This window comes from Anabrus simplex, chromosome 7 (assembly GCF_040414725.1).
Source record: "Anabrus simplex isolate iqAnaSimp1 chromosome 7, ASM4041472v1, whole genome shotgun sequence".
NCBI classification, from domain to species: domain Eukaryota; kingdom Metazoa; phylum Arthropoda; class Insecta; order Orthoptera; family Tettigoniidae; genus Anabrus; species Anabrus simplex.
Window position 1 is genome coordinate 177,005,784 of NC_090271.1, and position 24,263 is coordinate 177,030,046.

Here is a 24,263-nt window from a genome sequence, read left to right on the forward strand (position 1 = left end):
ATCATGAAGGTCTTTCAGAGGTATAAGATAGAAATGCAAATGTGATTCTGATATAGCTGAGGATGACTTATGAAGGGTCGAAACCGGTCCTAGATTGTAATACTTTACAAGAAAATAAATGTATTGATTAGGTGGAATTTTTCTTTCCTTTTATGAAGATTGGTTGTTTGTGTCGGTATTTTGAGTGATTGTTGCTAAGAGTGAGTATGGTCAAAGATGGATGGATAATTTAATGTGAGTATAAATAAGGGAACATGGTCAGGTGTGATTGAATTGTACGTGGTAGATATTTGGAGTCTGGTCTGACGAAGAATTGAAGGACTAAGCTGGAAGGTGAGTGGAATGAATTGTGAATTGAGGGATTGTTATTTTAATGGAGTGTGTGTGTTATGAAATTGGCAAATGATAATGCAAGGTGATCAGGTTTGATAATTGAATTGTAAGTGGTGGTATAAGGTGAGAGGAGGGATTTATGCGTGGTGGTTTATGGATGGGAATTATGAAGCGGTATTGGCTTGGTTTAGTTTGGCTTGTTAAAAGATGGAAATTAAAGTAGTGGAGTTTATTTTAATGTGGAGTTTGGCCTGATTCGTTTGTTTACAGTTAGAATAGAAGATATAGAATGATTAAGAGTGATGGTGATTATAATGGTTGGTAAAGAGTGTAATACTGGATTATATTGGTGGATTTAGCTTGTAATTATTTAAATGGCAGGTAGTTAGATAATGATGTCATAGTGAATAATGGAAGTAGAACAATGTACTAGGCAGATACATGAGAAAAATAGAGGACACTGACTCAGCAAATGTTTCTATGTTGGTCTGGCTCAGCAAGTTGTAATGACATGTAGGAGTGGAATGTGTAATGACTTGCTGTGTCAGTCAGGAGAGGAATGGGAGGACATTACCCCTCCATATGAATGGCCAAGCGTCATGTGCCGATCTGCCGTTTATTTTATTTTATTTTACCTTATTTTATGCCATATATGGCATTTTATTTTGTGTTCACACAGTTGTCGTATTCCCACGGATAACGGATCTCCAAAAAGGAGGTGACCGTGGGCCTTTTGACAGTGTCTGTCGATGATTTCATGGAAAATTATTTTGGTTAATTTGTTTATTTTTCAACAAATGTAAATTGATTGAACATAAGTTGATAAGGTTAGACATTGTTATTTTTCTCTGTTATAGATCATTAAGGTCATATTCTGTAGATCTGGAGGAAAATAAATAAATAAATAACATTATTATTAATTAGTTATATAATGTTCTCTTTTCTAGGTATTTTCTGAATTTATTTCATCCTGGTTTAGTTTTCAACAGACTGAAGAACCTCATAGTTACAGATTAACTGATTCAAAACTGAAGAGAAATAACTTTAAAAAAAATACACCACCCACCCTAAATTATGTCATAAGAGCGTGCAGCTGTGAGCTCGGATCCGGGAGATAGTGGGTTCGAACCCCACTGTCGGCCGCCCTGAAGATGGTTTTCCGTGGTTTCCCATTTTCACACCAGGCAAATGCTTGGGCTGTACCTTAATTAAGGCCACGGTCGCTTCCTTCCCATTCCTAGGCCTTTCCTGTCCCATCGTCTCCATAAGACCTATCTGTGTCGGTGCGCCGTAAGGCAACTAGCAAAAAAAAAAGTCATATTCTCAGCTGACTATATTCAGTAACATCTCTTTTTTGTATGATATATTTATTCATATGTTGCAAAAGAGATGTGCAGTTTGTTGACCTAAACCATTCACCATATGGCTTGGCACGTACTCATTCATCAGTTGGCATAATGACTGAGAGTTTATCTACAATTTAAAGACTAGGAGGAGGAAAGGAGGCAGGATGAGGCTGATCAAGTTGAACAACTGGATCTTTCTGAAAGCCTCCATTCTACTCTCACAGGAAAACAACAAGCAATCCTTGAAGTGGATTGAGTGCAGCAAATCTGTTGAATATTGAGCAGTGTTCAGAATTTCATCATGGACTTGAAAACATTTGCTTACTGGACATGTCAAACTACTGAATGTCAAATTACTGAGTGTATACTGTATACACAGATCATAATCATCTTTTTTGTTCTTTTTAGTCTCTATCTGTTCCAGATGTTGGTAACCATCTTGGCAATATTTTCTCTGCTATGCGCAGCTCAAAGTAGTTCTGTAGTTAAACATTGTGTTCTTCCCCTATCAACACTTCTTTTTCCTGCTATCTTTCCTTGAAAGATAAGACTGCAGTAAGTTGATATCTGATTTCATTCCTCATAATGTAGTTGAGGTACTGAAGCTTCCTTGTTTTCATGGTGCTCAGGATTTCCTTATTCTTTTTTTCAACCTCCTAGGAATCTCAACATTTGTGACGTGATCTGCCCATGGCACCTTCGACATTCTTTGGTAGAGCCACATCTTAAAGGCTACCTATCTTTCATAGAGTGACTCTGTTAGAGTCAGTGGTTTAGTTCTATAATATAGGACAGCAAGGCAGAAGCCTCATCTTTAAATTCATTGTTAACTCATGACTTTTGAAGAAGTTACCCTTAAAAAAAAAAAAAAAAAAAAAAAAAAGTAGTCGTGGCTCTCCCAGTTATTTCCTCAGAAGGATTCCACTGGTCATTTTTTATCGTACCATGAAATATGTATTTGTGTACACGTTCAGGGGGGATCTCTTTGATGGAGTAATGCATGTTTATAATTGGTAAGTGTGATTTAATTATTTTATTGGCTGCATTAGCTAGTGATTGAATGCAGGGTCTCTTCTTATCTACACTTTATCGCCCAGCAATACGTCGTATCACAAATGAGCGTTTTCCTTCACTGAACACATGCTGTGTGGTGGTTTATCGCTTTATTGCCTCCCATCCATTTTAAAAGCATGACAACTGTTAACAATGGTTACTGTGTCATTTCATCATTAAGTTTGAAAACGTGCTACGACACCCAAAGATGTTGCCTTGATTGATGATGGGCGTAGCATCAATTATGCCGCTGCTGCCGTTGGTGCATCATGTACCATGATGCAGGAGGCAGTGAAACAGTTTTGAGCAACTCACAGTTAGTCCAGAAGACCTGGATCTGGCAAAGAAGGGAAAACTTCAGCCCAAGATGACCAGTTTCTCATCAGTCAGGTTCTTCGAGATTGTCATACAACTGCAGCTGAAGCTTGGAATCAACGACAGTATGTGCGCTGTGTTAATGTTAGCAGGGGGACTGTTCAATGTTCATCATCATCATCATCATTTCCCAACTCCAGTTTCCCGGGTGTGGTGTACAAGCGCTCGCCATCTCCTTCTGTTTTATACTTCTTCCTGTGAGATTAAGGTCAAAATATTTTTTAGCATGTCTTTCCCTGTTCATTCTCATTACGTGCCCATACCACTGAAGTCTGTTTTTATTTATGACACTGGTAATAGGAACCTTGATACCGGCTACTTTCCTGATCACTTAATTTCTGATCTTGTCCTTTCTGGTAGTTTGGTTCATGGTTCTAATGAATCTCATTGCAGTGCTTGGATTCTACTGAAGTCTTTGTTTAGTAGGGTACATGTCTCTAAACCGTACATGAGGATTGGTACGATGTTAATGTGGTACATGATTGTTTTCGCTTTTTGTGGTATTTTGCAGACCCAGAGAAGATTTCTGACTTGACTGTAGAAGTTAGATGCTTTTTGTGTCCTGGTGAGTATTTCCTGCCTAACAGTGTTGTCTTTTGAGATTGTGCTTCCAAGGTACTTGAAGTGGGAACCTGATTTGATTTTCACTCCTTCCAGAAATATGTTTGAGCTTGTTCCTTCCCTGTTGATGTCTTTGTTTTGCTCATTTTCAGTCCAAAATTTTTGAATGTATTGTTCACTTCGTTAAGTTTCTTCTGAACTTCAGCTTCTGTCTCTCCCCATAAAAGCACATCATCAGCAAATACCAGGGCTCGATGATGCTTTAACAAAATCTTCAATCCTGATGACCTGCTACGGGACCAGATCTGACCAGACGGTACCAAGTTGCTCATCGTGGAGCAATGTTGCAAGCTCTTTCTGAAGTCTCGTGATGATGGTTCTGTGTAACAAATGCCATTTGGCAGAGGTTTCACTGATGATGTGAAATGGCATCTTCATGAGGTCTGAACAGAATTGGTGTTCATTGAGAATGGTAACTTCAATGATGACCGCTACATTAAGATTCTTGATGATCATGTTGTGCCCTTCGCTCCATTTGTTAGAGATGAATTCATGTTCATGCATGGCATTGTTCATTCACATGTAACCCATTGCGTTTCATTTTATCTCTATGCCTTAGGGATTGTTTGACCTGACTGACCAGAATGCAGCTCTGATTTAAATCCCGTAGAACATTTCTGGAATAAGTTGGGTAGATAAATTCAAGTCTTGTTCCGGAGATGTTAGGTGATCTGAGAAGAGTACATACACCCAGAGGAATGAAGCCAATATCAACCCGAGAGACATCAGAACCTTTAGATGAAATCTTGTTTGAGAATTGAAGTGTGCGGCTGAATAAAGGTCTGTATTACTCCCAGTATGTTTCGAGCTATGAGCTTGAAATATGCCTGGCAGTAGAAAAATATGCACGTATACTCTTATTCTACACAAGTTAATTCTGTAGCACAACAGGAAAGCAGTAACAGAAGATCAGAATTGGCACAATTTTTATAATAAAATCTCATATAATGTTAAAGTTTTACATTAAGAATCTGAAGACCGTTTAAAGATACTGCTGTGCGTGTTAATGTGCTATGGTTGTGGAGCCAAGATGTGCATTCTGGAGACGTGTGGGTTCAAACCCCACTATTGGCTATTCTGAGAATGGTTTCCCATTTTCATTTCCAGGCAAATGCCGTGACAGTTTCAATTCATAGGCCACAGCTGATTTCTTCCACCTCAGCGGTAGAGTGTCGGCCTCCGGTTCCTAAGATAGCGGGTTCAAACCCGGCAGAGGTAGTCGGAGTTTTGAAGGGTGGAAAAAAGTCCATTCGACACTCTATGTCGTACGATGTCGGCAAGTAAAAGATCTCTGGTGACACATTTGGTGTTTACCCGACAAAATTCATTAAATCTCAGCCATAGATGCCCAAGAGAGTTTTGGTTTACTCGATCTGCCATCTAGTGGGGGCCTAGAGTAAAACGGAACGTCGAAATTGACGAGCAGACAGCCAGATGGTGTCAAATTGAAATGTCTGCACACGGTAGCTGAGGCCATACGATTATTATTATTATTATTATTATTATTATTATTATTATTATTATTATTATTATTATTATTATTATTATTATTATTATTATTATTATTATTATTCACCACAATTCATTTCATCTTCATTAGCTCCTCAATTGAGGTTGGTGTCAGGAAGGGCATCTAATCATAAAACATGCCACATCAGTTCATCTCGCCTCATCCCCGACCCTGTAGACAAACAATAATGGTGAAAATCTCTATGAAAATTACAGTGATTGTAAGTGGATTTGCAGTTAACATTTGTCCCTAAGGAAATCTCTTTTTTCTCATTAGAATTTGGAAGAAATATTAAGCACCTCATTCAACTCAAGTTCTGTAGTGATTTTTATTTAGAGTTTCTTTTGATTTAGGTGATTTAAGATGAGTGAAAATTTCTCAGGATCTTCGGTTCATATTGCTAATGAACTGTCTACATATCTCCATCAAAATCATAAATTTGATGGATGCCAAACAAGGATCCTTATTCTAAAGGGCTCCAAGAAGAAATTCAGAACAGGTAATGGTTGTACAAGATTGGGAATGCTTAAGTAAACAAGGATTTTACATCAGAACTCACCAGAAGATCATTAGACTGAAGTTCATTCATGAAATATTGAGAGTCCCTAATAATGATTATGTATATTCTGTTCTAATATGAAGCTGAAACAATTTGCTCTGACCTGTGGAACAAGGTATCATACTAACAATTGGTTGAAAAGGAGTGTTATTCTGTTATACCACAGTGAGTTGACAGTGCTGTTATTGGCACGCAGCTGTGAGCTTGCATTTGGGAGATGGTGAGTTTGAACTCCACTATTGGCAGCCCTGAAGATGGTTTTCCATGGTTTCTCATTCTTGCACCAGACAAATGTTGGGGCTGTAATTGAGACCATGGTCGCTTCCTTCCCACTCCTAGCCCTTTCCTATGCCATTGTTGCCATAAAACCTGCTGCGTGTCGGTGCAATGTAAAACAACTTGAAAAAAAAAAAAAAGAGAACAAGAAAAGAAACAACGTATGGCGATCTTCCCATGGTGTTTCTTGGGTTATGCTACGAGCAATGCAGTGTATTAAAATCTTCCTCACAATGTGTATGGTATTTTACCTAGAATTCCATAGAAAAGCATGGGTACACGAGCTAGTCATAGTATAATTGTTACTATCATGGAACTACTCATGCTTACAGTTAGCTTATTTGGACTGAAAGTCCTATTTTATTGTATGGATGTTAGTAGTGTAATTGTTTGTGTTGATTGGCTTTCAGTCGAGAAAGAGATAAAACTACTCTGAAACTGAAAAGCGAACAAATCCAACAAGTTGACATATTGATATACTTTGGTTGTTGGATATCAGATGATTTAAACCCAGATCTTGAAAATAACACTGTAGGAAAATGGCAAGAATAGAACATTCTAGACTGGACTGGAATAAGAACCATTGAACAACTCTGCCGTGTTGCTGAAGATAGAAAATCACTGTCCATATTGATCGCCATTGTCGGGAAAGTGGGCTTGGGATATAGAAGAAGAAAGGCAAGAATAACAACAGAGAGGATTTGTTGTACTGACCACATGACACCTCATAATTGCAGCCCTTCAGACTTAGTAGCGGTCACTTGATAGGCCATGGTCCTTCGGGGTTGTTGCACCATGGGGTTTTGTTTTATGACCAAATCCATGATACATCTTGGTAGATCAAGAGTGTTTAATCCATATGTTAGATGATCTTGTTCTTGAAACACAAGCACATAATAAACATTATATTAGTTTGGTTAATAATTATAAATAATATGTGACAAACTGAAAGAATAGTCATGGTTGGATCTGATTCACAGTTGCTGGGTGGAGTGGTTCAGACGGTTGAGGCGCTGGCCTTGTGACCTCAACTCAGTCCATCCTGGCTCAGTCTGGGTGGTATTTGAAGGTGCTCAGATACATCAGCCTCGTGTCAGTAGATTTACTGGCATGTAAGATAACTCCTACGGGACCAAATTCAGGCACCTTGGTGCCTCGGAAAACTGTAAAAGTAGTTAGTTGGACGTTAAGTCAATAACATTATTATTGATTCACGGTCATAGATTTGTTTCACTTCTGAGGAAGTGTAGTGAAGTTCCCAGCATTTTGTCTCATTTCAGATGGCAGCATAAACTCAATAGAATATCGTGTCTGTTACAGTATTCTGGGCTGTGTAAACATTAATATAAACACAAGGATATATTTCACTGCAGTTGTAATTACTGAAAATTTTGGTCTCTCTAGTTTTTTTTTGAAGAGGTACTGTATAAGCTGAAATTTAATCTAATTCTCCTTGTTTTATATTTGTTTTTATTTGCAGAGCCTGAGCGGCCATACAACACCAGTAGAATGTGTACAATTTGGTTACACTGAAGATTTAGTATGTGCGGGATCCCAAGCTGGTGCCTTGAAAATTTGGGACTTGGAAGCTGCTAAAATTGTACGGACCCTAACAGGGCACAAAAGTGGCATAAAGTGTATAGATTTTCATCCTTATGGGGATTTCATAGCATCTGGATCTCTTGACACATCCATTAAGGTTTGTACATAAAATTGTTTCTTAATCAAATTAAATATGATAAATTTAACATAAGGCAATTTTACGAAATTATTTGACTTGAGCACCCAAATGTTCACAATTTCAGGAAAATGGGTAACGATGGCTAGACCCTACAATTTGTTCTGAACTGAACCCATTATTGCTTCCATTTGTTGGATTCCTCTTCTGTATCTTTCGCCATCTTGTTTTGTCTACTCTTATTTACCTGAGATCATAGATCCACATCTCTTTTCTCTTTACCTCCTAGATAGTCTCTTTGTTTGAAGGTCAGAACTAGCTCACTGAGTTACTGGTAGTTGAGGATCGAGCAGGGCTTGTTTTCATATTTCTCTTAAAGGTGCTGCATAGATATTGGAATCCAGCATCCATATAAGCAAGGCTGCCTTGTATTCCTGTTGAGATTTTCTTTCTTATACTGTGTATTAATCCTTTGAGAGGTTTTCAAAGTGGTGTCATACCCCACAATATTTAAGTTTTTGCATGCACGTAAATAAACCCCTTTATAAATTAGTGTACAGCACATAACACATTATATTTTTTTAAATGACCTTGTTGTACATGAAAAGAAAAAGCAAAACCATCCCAAAATCACACACTTTTCAGTGTTAGTGCATGTTTTTTTTTTGGTGGTATTCCTCAAAATGTGATACTGGACACAACATTTTGTTACTGTCTTTGCACTGTTTGTTTAGAGCTGATTTTGTTGAGTCTGTCATTTTGAGGTTAGGAGTTGTTATAATTGAAATTGAAATGAAAGAACTTTGGATATGCTATACAGTGATTACAGGACTTAAAATGAGAAAATAAAAGAGCGTGGCTGAGTGGATCAGTAGACCAGTATTCTTAAACTCGTTTGGTATGTTTCTTTACATGACCTATTAGCGTAATTATTCCTAAAATTAAACACATTTCTTTCACCGTTATATCAGTCCATTTTTGTATTCGGGCTGAGGGAGAAATTTCTGTTTTATTGAGAAAGGTGGTTGTAATTCTCCTTCATTACTATCACTTATTCCTTTACACTCGATTATGATATTTTCATAATCATCTTCTTCATCTGTATGGTTAAAATTAGAACTCTCACTTCCATTGTTCATCAAATTTCAAACATGTTCTCACACTATCGATTCCCGAAAACAGTAGACTTTCTCATACAAAACCCAAGTTTACAGCACTTCCCGTGAGAATATGAACAAGAGCTTGCTTCAGTAATGCAGGCAACAGATGACAGATACCGTATGTTTTTTAATCATTGTTCAAAGACATACAGAAGCAAAGATATGACACATTGAAATTCAGTGTGCAATATATTGCATTGTAACCACAGCGTCACTTACCATGAGCCGCAATATATTGTGTCGTGACCCTCATTGGATTAAGGGTTGTTTTTACTTTCCTCCATGTCTCATGTTCTTCATACGCCAGCTCATCTTCACCTGTCTCCAGCTGTGTAATTTAATTTCCCTCCTATTTCCTGTACCTATTTTCATTTGATTTAACAGCATCATCATCCTAGCCAGTATAAGCCTTTTTCTACTGATTTCTTATTTTTAAAACCCTGATTTACCAGTTTCTTTTTTAATCCTTTTGAGATGACCTAACTACTATTACTAGGCTTGTAACAATTTTTGCTGGACGTGAGTTACAAGTTATTTGATAATAATAGTGTTTTCATTTTTATGTCCCATTAAATACTTTTATAGCTTTTGAAGAGGCTGAGATGTTGGAAATTTTGTCCCAGCATGGCCGTCTGCTATGCTTATAGTGCCTCGTCACCTCAGCTAGAAACCTGTACATGCAGTAGTGTTACAGACCTCCACTACTCACCTCAGATCGCTGCAGAGATGTCCCTTGCTGTCATTCTGTCAGCTCCAGATAGGTTAAACTCTGTAGTATCTTCCGCTTAAAGGTTTTCCATTTAGGGACTTCACATGTTCAAATCGTTCTGTTGTTTTGCAAACTATTTTTTCATTTATGATAGGAATTGGTATTTTACAAATCAGCTTGCTTAACTGCTCATTATGACTGCTGTAAGAAGATGACATGCACAATAGTACAGATGTCATCACGTAGTTGCTCTAGGGAGCCGGTGTTACTTGCTCCACTCGGGACAGGTGTTGGTCACGTGACGAGAGTAGCAGACAGGTGGGTTGGATACCATGACTGTACTGTACTTGCCGCTTGGGAATGTTACCATATGAACAACAGCTTTTATAATAATAATAATAATAATAATAATAATAATAATAATAATAATAATAATTTGCGGCATGAATCATATAGGAAAAACAGGACACAGATTATGGAGTATAACAGAACAAGAAAATTATTCATTGACAAAGGAAATATATAGTAGTGTGAAATATTTCCTGAATAGATACATTTTCACGATTTACTGAAGCTTTGGGACACGTACATTTACTGAAAGAAAATACAATTTATGTGAATTGTACATATTCTTTGCACTCTCATTAACATACATTTCAATATTTGTATGGCATTTATGACTATGACAACAAATTAAACACATGAACTGCAACACATCAGTGGTGTACTCCTCCTTCACGGGACCTTTGGGCTCGTTTAGATAGTAGTGTGTCCATGTGTGGTACTGTCGTTTGTGTACTGGCAAGTCGCAAAACACATTTCCAGGTTTCATTGGTGAGCCTACTTCTGTGTCTAGATTTACAAATCTTCATTAATGAAAACACATGTTCACATAAATAAGTTGATCCGAATATACTTACAATATGAACATTAAATGTGTACACTCTATGAAATCTCTCATGTGGAAAACGAACATAAAATTCAGTCAAACTGTTTGTGTTTGCAAACCTATCTTTCATTTGTGTATCGCACTGTAAGTCAATCAGTTCTAGCTGCAGTTCTGGTCTAACAGTTTACACATCCACTGAGAAGGGAATACCGAACACCTGCAGATCCTTTTTTAATGCCTGAATATCATGAAACGTACTCTCATAGTGACATTTAAACCTTTTTATATTCTTCTAATGTTTAAAAAAAATGTGATTCCATATTTTATTACATATTACATATTTTGCTGTGTTGTTTTCTTGAACTATTAAATACTATTTTTTCCCAAGAAGGTTTGAAACTTGTTGGCGTTGATGGCCTACGCTGTGCTGACATCTCTTCCATAGTCAAGGCAACATTAACCGACTGGAGTTGAACGTTGTGTGGTGTGAGGATAAAGATGGAAACACACTAGTGTTACCTCTCATGAGTTCATGCGTATCGTGTCTCAATCTAACTTGTCCATAAAGATGTGCTATACCTTTGCGCCACTGCCCTGCAGTACATGCTACGTCATGCACTTCTCCTACTTGCTTGCTAAGCTGCTCTCTTTCCTTGAGAGCGGGGAGCAAACTGGCTCCAAAGGCATTTCGCTCTCGATTGACGCTGCCTGCATTAGTAAAAGAGATTTCATCAGTACAGGCAGAACAATTGTCAGTCAAAGTTTCACACACTCTGGTAGACACAAATTTTGAAACTTCGCACACAAATTGGAAAATTATAGTCATTATTCACACTAATTCTTCAGTTGGATAAAACATCTTATCTGTGGCATTTCTGATATACTAAATTAAATGTGTCATTGGAGAATTAAGTTTACTCTTGCTGATCAGCCAGTAGCACACTGAGTTTCCTTCTGCGCTCAATGTACTAAAAAACCTGCAATGTATGTCATTAATGCTTGTTCCATAGTAAGAAATCCAAGACCTGAAATTTAGATCAATGGTTAGAGCATGCAAATTACAGGTAAACATAATAGAGCATAAATATTATGAGAAAATATTTTGAATAATTCAACTTACGTGGAGTTTCATTAAGGCTGTTTAAGGTATACATCACTGAGCTTGGCATAGTATTCTGCAAAACCTCTTTCCTCTGCACATTCTTGCCTGATGTGATCTTTGTTTCCATTTGTCCTTCACTTCGCTGTATGTGAGATGATAAAGAAAATAAGACTGTTTTCAATATCCTGTTCATGCTGAATAGTACTGTCCTACAATCCAACATATCGTTACTTTCTGAAATATGTCTTAATTAATCGAAGAAATTCTGTATTGAATCGCTGTTAAATGTTCTCGTTAGTAAAAAATGAAATCTATGGGACAGAAAGTACTTGATACATTGAACAGTTGAAGAAGTGGTCAGTAGAATAGCTTCATATGTTTCTTTACTCAGAAAGCCAGTAGCCAGTTGTTCACTGCATGTCTTAATTTCCAGGTATGCCGGAAATTAATTTTTCAACGAGATAGTCTCTTGTTGCTTATGTAAAAAAAAAAAAAAAAAAAAAAAAAAAAAAAAAAAAAAAAAAAAAAAAACCAACATATTTCTATTTATGATGATGATGATGATGATGTTGTTGCTTGTTGTTTAAAGGGGTAATCAGCTCCATTTTTTTCTCTTTATGGTTGTGTGCATTAGTGTGATTTATATCAAGAGCATCAAACCATTTCTGTATGAATTTCAAAAAAAAACACTGCAATCCTTGATAGCTTGTGCTTTCAGCTGGGAAAAATTTTCTTTCAGATATTCCAGAGCAGTGATGACCTCTGTAGAGAATACTTCTTTCGCTCTCTTTTACATGCACCTTCTCGAAATTCGTAGATGCAACGTGTTACCTTGATAGGAAGGGAACAGGTTTAATTACTTCTTTTGATTTCAGTTCATACAAGTTTTCTAGATGTCTTCTTGTTACTTCTTCATGTCTATCTGTCATCATCTTTTCTAGAAGTAAGTTTCTAACATTCTCCAATATGTAGCACTGGTCGAAACCTAGAAATAAAGGTCCTGCTTTGGTCTTCAGTATGACATATTTGTGGTTTTATTGCTTTTCCTTCGGACAATCGTCTCGTCATATTTGCATTAGTTTTGTGATTGTTAGCAACTAACATGAATATTACAAAACCACAAGCCTCCGCTTGTTTAATTACTGACAGCATTAGGGCGTGAAGTTCGAGACCACAAAGTTTCTTTGAGAAGAAATATGCCACAGGAATTCGGTAGTTGGTTGATAAGTCATTTATCAGAAAGCGTGTACTGGTTGCAAGTACTCTCCTATTTTCTCTTGCATGTTGAAAAATAGGTACGTCATCAGATCTATTTTCACATCTGAGAGCTTTTGTATGTGCTGAAGTGTTCGTACAACCAAAAATGTATCTAGTTTCTTATCGTACTGTAGTTGCTGTTTGATAGGCATCTCATCAGTAATTAGAGAACACTTTCTTTCGACTTAATTCCGCTTCTCCCGTTTTGCTTGAAGCCTGGCTTTTACTAGGTCTGTTAAACCTGTTTCACATGATATATCCCCTATATAGTGGCTCAGCGTACTCTTTGATGGTAATTTAAACAAATTTCTTGTAGCAAAGTTGTACCCTTTAGATGAAATAAATTCTCACGTTACAAATTGTTTTAAAGAATTTTTTGGTCATCTGGGTGGTTTTTTTTTTAAAGTTTACAATTTGATCCAAAATAAATGAACATTTTACTTTGGAAAGATTAAGTTTGTTAATTTCTAGCATGGTTTTTCAACAGGGTCAGTACTGGTTGGCATATTGGTGCAACTACCTCCTCTGGTATTCTACCTCCATCTCTGATATTTTAACTTTTTTTATTTGCACACCACAGTTTTATTCTTAGTGACGACAAACGCTTTGCAGCACTTAAATTGCTGATAGCATTATTTTCCGTCTGAACTCCAGTGAACTTATTAGGATTTTTCAGATCTTGACATTGCGCATCGAATGTGGGTTTTCATCACCTCTTCCTGTTTTTGGTGCAGCAGTAATGTCATTATTTCCTTGAACTATGTACTCATCATCCAACTTTCTCTTATTTCCATGGTTACATTATGTTTCACAATTGCTCTCTTTTCTGTGGTTATTTTAGGTGTTTTATGTGCAGAATAATCTTCAAATACAGTGGGTGGGGAAAACATTATCCTTCAGTTTCTTTATTTTCAGTCCAGGGCGGAAATCAGATTCACGAAAATGCCACCCACACACGAAAGATGTTCTTGTCTCAAAATTGGGTACAAATACATCTCTGGTGATAATACCGAGCCATTACCGTCTGAGTTCTGAATTGCATGGACATACGTGAAATGAAATCCCCTCCACTTACCCGCTCTTACTCCTACAGTATAGCACACAACAGTATACCATTGTAGTTAACCACCACCTATGACAAACATTATTACTTTTCCTGGATACATACATAGGCCTACAAACGTACAGAACAATTATAAATAATTTTGAAAAATGAAACACGGTTAATACAATTTTGTAGCTGATCAGTAAGAAACTTATTCACAATTACAAACACTTTGTTAAGCACCGAAACACGTGTATTAGCAAGGGGAATTCTTGCCTACTGGAACCAAAAAAGCTGTTAAGAGGGACAAATGTCAACTTTGAGCTGTTCGCTGTTTAGCACGGGATTGGAGGCAAGTAGCAAGGCGTTATAAGCATAGCAGACGGTGATGGCCCCCAGTTAATTCACATGTATTGTACCTTTCCAAGGCATCAGTACATGAACCAGTTACCATTGTTCATAAATATGACGTTAGAATGGTGCACCATCGGTGAGCCTCGAACTCAGCCCGGTTTGTCGAAGCCTCACCCTCCCCTACTAGAATAATTCGCTAGCCGAGTCGATATCGCATTTTCGGGTCTGTGGAATGTCCGATGGGGCGGTAAGTTCTTTAGTAATAGTCTCTATAGTAGGGGGAAAAGTTAATTATGAGAGGAATACCATTTCATTACTAATGAGAAGAGAGACAATATCTTGTATAACAAATTTTTACCGGGCGAGTTGGCCGTGCGCGTAGAGGCGCGCGGCTGTGAGCTTGCATCCGGGAGATAGTAGGTTCGAATCCCACTATCGACAGCCCTGAAGATGGTTTTCCGTGGTTTCCCATTTTCACACCAGGCAAATGCTGGGGCTGTACCTTAATTAAGGCCACGGCCGCTTCCTTCCAACTCCTAGGCCTTTCCTATCCCATCGTCGCCATAAGACCTATCTGTGTCGGCGCGACGTAAAGCCCCTAGCAAAAAAAAAAACAAATTTTTACTTATACTAGTGAAACACATTATTTACATGGGTATGCCATACAAACACCTTACATTCAGTAATTTGGGTGATCTTGACGTTTAAATGTTCGGTAGCCCCTTTTCTACACTTCATCATACGTTCATTTATTCAACTTAAGAGGTGTTCCCTCTCGAACTATTACACTATCTCAGACTTAGAGAGGCGTTTTCTCTCTAATTATTTCACTTTACACTTACACTAATCACTTTACACACAAATCTATTCAACATAGGCATACCCTGCTGTAATTCTGTTTGTTTGTCGAGAATTAATATATTCAGACTATATCAGGTTGTGATATAGGCCTACGAACACATATGAACTGAAATGTACGATGGTTGCTTGTGTGTACACTCCCAAGCCTTTGAAAGTCGTGTTACAACACTTCCCTATGTTAATCATTGCCGAATAGGCAATATAATAAACACGCTCATTTCATTAGGATTTTTATCAATACACATGACACGACAGTATTCACACAACGTTGCTACCTATGGACAAGCACTTAGCGACTTCAATACCAAAACATTATAAACATAGCATTATAACACTTCCTGCAAGAAAAGGAGCAAGAACAAATACATTTCACATACACACAATGAATCACAGGTGGCCTTAGTCACCTGCCGCTTTTGACAGTAAGCTTTACTGTCTCCTGTAATGAACTCAGGACCTTCTGAGACAGGGTATATTTGACCTGGAATTCCCTACACGCTGTGAATAATTAAAGAAATAAATTGGAGGGGTCCTTCATTTAACGCTCATCTGGAATCACCGCGACGTTGATAATACTTAAATCAATGCACGTAATCGTTGCACCGAGAGGCACAAAATAGCTACTTGTATCTGTTTACTTTCAGTGTAGAAAACACTTTTCTTCGTCCCTACAGCCAGGCTCGTAAATCTATTCAGCTGATGGCCTTCCAAGACCCATTTCTAAAGGGGCGGCCACTGGGCCGCCTTCATACAATGACTTAGCGGTAAACGACCTTGCTTTCTTTTTCTCGAGCCACAATGTCCTCACATTCAATATCGGCTATGTCCGGCCGTAATTAACATATTCACAACACGAGATCCACTTCGTGTACATGACTAAAGAGTTCCAAGGGAACTTCACATTTTCATTTCACACTATATATTATGGCTACAGCCTGTTCACCCATTTCATTTCTCCTCTCGGTACATTGACTACGATGCGGATTTATTGATGATCTCCTGCCACCAGGGTCCAAATTAACTTGCGCATTCGCGAACTAATTAATTAACGATGTAATATACCCACTGTCTCGATGCCTTGTTCCAGGTGCCTTAGTTACTAATTAGGAGGGATCTCTACCAGGTGAAGCGCACCAAAAAAAATGAATTACTGAAAAATCTTGATGACTTGTATATGCTATGGAAGGACGATAACTGGAGTCATTTTTACAGAATATTTAAGCCTTCTCTACTTGACAGCGCTTCACACTTAATTAAGCCAAGGTCCTTATAATTACGTCATGCATTATCGAACCCTTATACAAGGATGGAAGTAAAATATAGTCGTCCCAAAACCATGATGAAAGTATTCTATAAAAGACTCAAATAAAAATGAAATTATAATTATTATCCCTCTGAAATGGCGTGCTTGCAGTCTACGTTACATCTAAGCGAAAAATCTACATATTTACAATGGGACACGACCTTCAAAGATATAAATACTTGGAAATGTTCTCAGCCTTCTGGATACCACGTTCACAGCTTTACAGGAGGGCACACCATGGTCTTAAGCTGCTTGCATCATGTCATCGGCGATGTGAAGACCTTTGATGACCTCCCGGCAAATCACGAACATGACGGCTTGATCTGGTATGACGTTCTCGACGTTCTCTGCTACACCAGGCGAAGACAGCTAGGCGTCTGGTTCTCTCTAATATACAGGCAAAATTCTGGCATTCAGCTGGACGTCGGCGTTCACTCCGGCATTCTCGTAGACATGGAAATGAGGGGAAATTATCTCAAGTGAATGCGTTAGTGTATTACACACCACGATTTAAATATATGGTTGGATATACTCATTAGCACGAGCATTCCAACACAATGTCGGTACTGTCCCAGAACCCCGACATTAATCCCTTCTCATTTATCTATTCTTCTTGTAGGCAGCTATTATAGGCCCAGAAATTTCACTAGTTTCCCTAGAAACGACAGTGGTTAGGCCACTAATGTATTAGCATTCTCGTATTCATGATACTAGTTCAGGCCTGTTCTAATGCACTTAGCCATGAGTCGAGTTCTCAACTGCACTACGGATTACTTTAACGCGGCACTGTCCTCAATTAGGTCGACAGTGAGCCGTTCACTGACTTTCTTGGTAATTCATATTTATATCAAGCACGTTCGCTCCACACACTTCGCTAAGTACGTCCCTATATATGTTAACTGAGCCGTATTAACTTAGACACATAGGAGGCTCGATGTACGACCTTTTCTACACACGGACATCGGTTATTGCGGTTTCGTACCGTTTCTATTTTATTAATTTGCGGCACACTGTACACGCTAACATCTCACTCAGAGGGTGATTATTTCCACATATATTCACAGACTTTAATGAATCACTGCATTACGCTGCTCAAATTACAAGATTATTTCTTCACAAACGACTCGCACACAAACCACGACGAAATACTACCGTACTGGCGTTACACTGAAAATGCACTGGATGGTGACTGTTCTTCAGCTCGTTCCTATATAGGCGAGCTGTCGGGATGCTGAGAGAGGGGGAAAAATGCAACCCTTTCTCACACGATGGTCCGTTAATACGCAACGTAGCGTGACGAACAGGATATCAAATTGTAGCTCTGGTATTCCCATTTCCACTGAATGAATGTTATTAAAATAACTTCGTAGATTCTCAAGCAATCTTAAAAGCGTCCTTTTGTCTCTGGCGGTGTATGATGACGAGCACAGGGGATTCCTTGTGTTCGCTGTCACGGTTAGGGTCCAACATCTGTTAGTCATTAAGACGCGCCCTTGTTTACAGCGTTGTTACCGCACTGTCAGTTAAGTAGAGCACTTCTCAGTCTCATAATTATGTGTAAAATTCCCTGATTCAAATGAATGTTTGCGCTTAATTATCCATTGGGTATTTTGCGATTTATAAAAATTAACAGAAATAAAACAGCTGAATGCGTTAAGTTGGCAGTGGTGAATAAGCGAGGAAAACAGGGTATAATGTTAGTTTTCACATTGGATATACTCTCTGGGCTCAGCTAGTGACCTAGATTCTCTGTCACGTGACAACACGTCTCCTTTCATCTCGCTCGTGGTTGGAGTGAGAAAACTTCGAGTACAAGCGCTCTTGCACCGCCTTGCTGCTAATTACCAGCAACTAGAGCTCGGTCGCGCGACTCTGGATACTGCAAATCGAGTCCTGGTGCGGGCAGAAAAATTCTAACTTGGGCAGTTTTTATCGTAGAATGACGCGGAAAACGGCATATTTCATCTCCTGGATATCATGACGTACCATAGGTGACATTGTGAACGGTCACAGTATGTAAATCTACTGATACTTAGTTGGCATACATAAACCACTCCAAATATTACTGGAATGAGCTAGGATAAATTGCCATCTTGGGCTCAAGAAGCAAGCGCTCTACCATCTGAACCATTAAGCCTGGTTGCTTCTCATATACATTTCTCAGTTTGTCATTAGCATACTTGTTTTTTGGACTGTGCCTTTCAACAGCTACAACTCTCTTTCCTGTAATTTACTATAAACTTGTATGGATATTGTTCATAATTTCAAGCCATTGTGCTATTGCCATTCTCTATATATTTAAAATCCATTGTGCTTTTTGACTAGGTGTGGTTTTGTCCAGGGACTTATACTGACTTTCCGATAACATTGCCTACTCATTCCTCCTACATTGCAATTTTAATGAAAAAATCAAAACTCCTGGAAGTTGGATGAAAATTCTTTAACGTGTAAGAAAACTGTCGAAGTATACACCCTCTCAGTCTCGCCATCTTACTCCGCAGCTAATGTGAGTGCTCTTCCCTGTCAGACAATTGTAGCATTCATTCTGTCCACATGCATAGTGTAACAGTGCTGCTTTCCTTGGAGACCTGGACCTAGGTTCGATTCCTGGTACTGTTGGAAATTTAAGATTGGCAGGAGTATAGGTAAGTAGTTTAAACGGTACATGCGGCTCATCTCCATTGGGGGTCTGCTTGAAAAAAGTTGCATCACCTCAAAATGAGGACACACATTTATATTATTATTCTTTTACCTGAACAAAACAACTTATCAGAATCCAAGAGCACAGAGGAAAGTGACGACACCCTTTATCTTTATTGTGGAGAGTGTTATGGAGACACGTAACAGCATTTAGTTGATTTTGTGTATTAAATGCAAGAAGACTACATGGACAAGCAACCAAGAGAAGGGAGTTTTCTGTGTGACATATTCTTGTAAATACGGATATAGTTTAGCAGTCATCTTAACTAAGGTAATTTTTAGTGCGCTTATTTCCATTGCTTTTTAATGCATAGCGTTTTCCTCGATTTTTATTTGTCTTTTATTTAAACTGTTATGAACGAGACATTTTAAATACCGGTATATGTATGAAGTCTATCAAGCTACTTATCTAGCTGTGGCTCTGTCCGAGGACTTCTACTGATTTCTGGACAAGCTAGCAAGTTTTAGTTTTACACATTTATTCCCTCTACATTGCAGTTTTGCTGCAAAATATTAGAACTTTTAGATGTTTGACAGAAATTCTTTAAATAATGAGGAAAATGATATGAGTACATTGCTGTCTTATTGCCCTGCCATCTTACTTTACAGCTAATGTGAGTGCCGTTTCCATATCGGGTGGTTGCAGTATTCACTTTATCCACTACCGTAGTGTAATGGTTAGCACTACTGGCTGCTGTCCTAGGAGATCTGGGTTTGATTCCTGGTACTGCCAGAAATTTAAGATTGGCAGACGATTCAAAAGGTACATGCAGCTCACCTCTGTTGTGAGTGTGCAGCAAAAAAGACAGAGATACAAATTTAAATTTTAATATTCCTTCTCCTTGCCTTTTTGATGTCAGTTAAATTCATGACTGTAATTCTTACTCTTGCAGTTCTGATAACATATGTATAATATGTACGGAATGGAATTTTGGCACTTTGTGGTATTTTTCTTGAAGTTATATTCTCCTGAGGGGGATATTGACCCCTGAATTGAGTTCTAAGCTGTAATTCTTATTCTTAATGAAGATAAACTTGGAATTCAAGAAGACAAACTGGGGCAAATATTCGTTTATAGGAAGGGGAGTCAGGGATTGGAATAACTTACCAAGGGAGATGTTCAACGAATTTCCAATTTCTTTGAAATCATTTAAGAAAAGGCTAGGAAAACAACAGATAGGGAATCTGCCACCTGGGCGACTGCCCTAAATGCAGATCAGTAGTGATTGATCGACTGGCAAAATTAATGGATCACTTGAATTTTCTAAGGAAACAGCATTTTAAATTTTGAAACGTTTGTTTTATTATTTACATTGATTATTTTCATGAAAAATAGTGTTTCATAATTTAACATGCTTTTTCCTTTGAAAATTTAAGTAATTCATTAATATTGCCGGTCAGTGCAGTTCTGATTGCATACTTAATAGTGCAAAGTTGAAGGTTGGTGCTTCGTAGTTTTCACTCTCTATCTACACTCTCTTGAGGAGGACATCGCTTCTTAAATTACGTTCTTTGCTGTAATTGTTTTTTATATTTCTGATGAGGAGGACATTGCTTCTTAAATTACGTGCTTTGTTGTAATTGTTTTTTATTGTTCTGATTATAATTATTTTGTTATTGATTAATACTGTTGTCTTGAAATCAAATAGACATTCAAAATGTCCGAGTTCACTATTTTGTCTGGTACCCATTTGCTTACATTGAAATAGACAATATATTGCTTGGTGCAGAGGTGCCAACTATTACGGATTGTCCGTAATGATTACGGATTTCACTTCGCGATTACGGCATTACGGTTGAAGGGGAAATTATTACGGAAAAGCAACCTTGTCACGATAAAAATTAATTTCTGCGAAAAAAGGACAGAAGTAAAAAATGTTCAATCTCTTAGAGCATTACTGGTCAACCCGCCTCGTTTCAATGCTTGTACGTTGGCTACCAAACATATTTGGCAGTTATTTGGTCGTCACTTCCTTTTGTTTCCCGCGAGCGTTGTGAAATCACGGCCAGCTAAATAGATATACGCTGCTCTCTTAGCTAGAATGACGCGGGAAAGACGTGACGTATCAAGTCGGCCGTGAGGTAGGCCCTACTCCTTGCTTTGCTGTTCTCCAGTGCGCACATTCGGTTCTGTGTTGTGTTCGTAGAAAGAATGGTATACTCGTATATTTAGCGCATTTCAATTCTAATTATCCTAGACGTTGATTCGAAAAGTAGTGATTGGTTTTGTGAAATGAAGCGGAGCAATTGTCAAATTGCATCTTCTAAGAAGACAGCAGTGTTACAGAAATATCGAGACGGTTACACAAAGGAATGGCCATGCTTGCTTGCCTCACGTGTTAGTGAAAACCACGTGTTCTGTAGTGTGTGTTCGTGTGATTTCTCTGTGGCTCACGGTGGACGAGATGATTGCAGAAGACACATAGAATCCAAGAAACATCACACATACGGCGAATCAAAATTACGAAACCAGTCTGTTTCATCGTTCTTCGTAAAAAGTAACGAAACTGCGGTGACAAATGCCGAATTATTGTTCACATCGTTTCTTTTGGAGCATAATATTCCGCTATCAGTTTCAGACCACGCTGGAAATTTGTTTAGATCGATGTTCCCCGACTCAAAAATATCTCAGAAATATGGTTGTGCAAGAACTAAAACCTCTGCTTTAGTTCAATACACGGCATCTGAGGCAAAACAGGAATTAAGTGAACTTTTGCAAATAACGCCTTTTTCCTTGGCTACTGATGGTAGTACGGATTCAAATGCAGTTAAACTTTATCCTATAGTTGTCTCTTTCTTTAATGCTCAGAGAGGTCAAATATCAACTCTTCTATTGTCATTGTTAGAGAGTAGTGACAATACTGGTGAGGGAATTTTCTCTGTAATTAATAGTGAATTGTCTTCTTTAGCCATTCCATGGGAAAATTGCATTTCTTTTTCATCTGATAATGCATACACAATGATAGGGGCAAATAAAGGTGTTGCCAAATTTGTGAAGGACAGGCATTCTTCTGTTTATGTCCCGGGTTGTTCATGTCATCTCGTACACATCTGTGCGCAAAAAGCATCAGCCCAATTGCCAGTCAATGTAGAGAACTTTTTGGTTCAGTTATATTACTATCTTGACAAGAGTTCTAAAAGACAAAACACGTTGAAAGTTTATCAGGCTGTTTGTGGCACAGAGGGTCACAAAATTTTGAAATATGTTAGTACCCGTTGGCTCTCGCTTCTTCAGTCTATTGATAGAGTTCTTGAGCAGTGGGAAGCTTTGACACTCATGTTTTGTAGTGAGACCCACCATAAAAGTGAGACCACCAAGCAATTTGAAACTGTGAAATCATTCATACAAGACCCACACACAAAACTGTTTTGCTACTTTCTTCAGAGTACACTTCCTGTTTTTAACTCTGTGAATATATTTCTGCAACAAGATGCTCCAGCCATACATCTTTTTAGGAGGAAACTTACTGGTCTTTTAACTGACCTATTGGTCAGATTTGTTCAGCCATGTTCTCTTCAGTCAGAATCTACCTCCCTTTTGAGTGTTGAATTCAAGAGGAGGAAATACCAGAAAGCCAATGAGGACTTGGTAATTGGAGCAAAAGCTAGGGCATACTTGAAAGATAATGACTGTGATGAAGAGATGTTTTATAATTCTGTAAGAGAGTTTTATATGGCAGCTTGCAGTTACATTACCAGGAAATTTCCCCTTGATGATGAATTTCTTCAGCATGCCGAAGTTGTAGACATCTCTCTCAGAACGAAGGTTTCCTATTCATCTCTTGAATACTTTGTTCGACGATTCCCAACTTTGGTCAAAGAAAGTGAACATGACAAACTTGAAGAGGAATTTGCAGTTTACCAGTGTGATACTTTCCCGGAATATATTGTACATGGACCTAACATTGATGTGAATTGGGGCAAGATTGCAGAGCTTAAAAATGAAAGTGGACAGATTAAGTATAAAACCTTAAGTAATGTTGTATTTGCAGTACTAAGTGTACCTCATAGTAACTCTCCCACAGAAAGAGTTTTCAGTGTTGTTAGGAAAAATCAGACAGAATTCAGGCCTACACTAAGTACATCTACACTGGAATCGCTTATGGTTCTGAAGACGAAAATGTCATCTCAGGGGGAAGTATGTTACAAGAAAACCTACACCGAAAAGCAGCTGCTGGGTGCGAAAAAAGCTACAAAGAATTTTTTATCGCAGAATTAACAGGTAATGAGCAAATTTTATTGTGTTATATGATATACTTTAGAATAGATTGCTGTAGGGCAAACGGGGTGCTTTGGATTTAACTCGTAAAAGTTTTTGGCGGGGGGGGGGGGGGGGGTGGTGGTTAAAAATGGGATTACTGATAACCCACTTCAAAGGTTGGCACCTCTGCTTGGTGATCACATTAACACATTTATTGAAATATAAGCCTAAGCCATATATATGGACTTAAGGCTGCAAAGTGTATTTTTCATTAATGGTTTGGAATTTGTTATGCCAGTTAACGAACCTCTCACATTCAAATTCTTAAGGGGAGTTAAGTTAGAGTAGATATCATGTGCTGGATAAGTATATGGTCATGCCATTCATGTTTAAAACAGTGTAAATCTGAGAAGGGTTTCACATATCTATCAGTTCCATGCTCAGCGTCAGTTTTTATTAGGTATGAAGGTATGAAGAAGCTTATCAACAGCCTAATTTAATTTTGACAGAAATCCAATTGTTGGGAATTATAATTTTTCTGAAATAAGAATTCATCAATGAAATATGTCTTGGTCATATACACTGCAACCATTCCCTGTGATAGGTATATCTAAACATTGAAGGAAACCGTTAAGGAAAAAAAAAGAAGAAGAAGAAGAAGAAAACAATGTATGCCGAAAGATTGAAATTTTGAGGAAGAGTTAATGGATTGTTTTAGTAAGTGCACAACACATTTATTAGACACTACTCCAGGGAAAGATATCCATTTTACTTATGACTTGGTCAGAAAGCGGGAGCTAAAGTTGCAGGAATCATAGTTCAAATCATTGATGGATTACATCAAAATGTTTTGCTTAGTGGATGTGATAAGGTATTCACCAGGAATGTAATATTCAAAGATTAATACAGAAAAAAACATTGATCCACCACA

The 24,263-nt window shown here is 38.0% G+C and overlaps 1 protein-coding gene across 2 annotated transcripts in view; it reads left to right on the plus strand.

The window, feature by feature from the left end:
* LOC136877441 (katanin p80 WD40 repeat-containing subunit B1) overlaps positions 1-24,263 on the plus strand; it is a 267,324-nt gene that overhangs the window by 36,749 nt on the left and 206,312 nt on the right. For both annotated transcript variants that reach the window (XM_067151483.2, XM_067151484.2), the window contains exon 3: positions 7,554-7,772. In XM_067151483.2, coding sequence (XP_067007584.1) covers positions 7,554-7,772 — 219 coding nt within the window. The remainder of the gene's footprint in view (positions 1-7,553; positions 7,773-24,263) is intronic.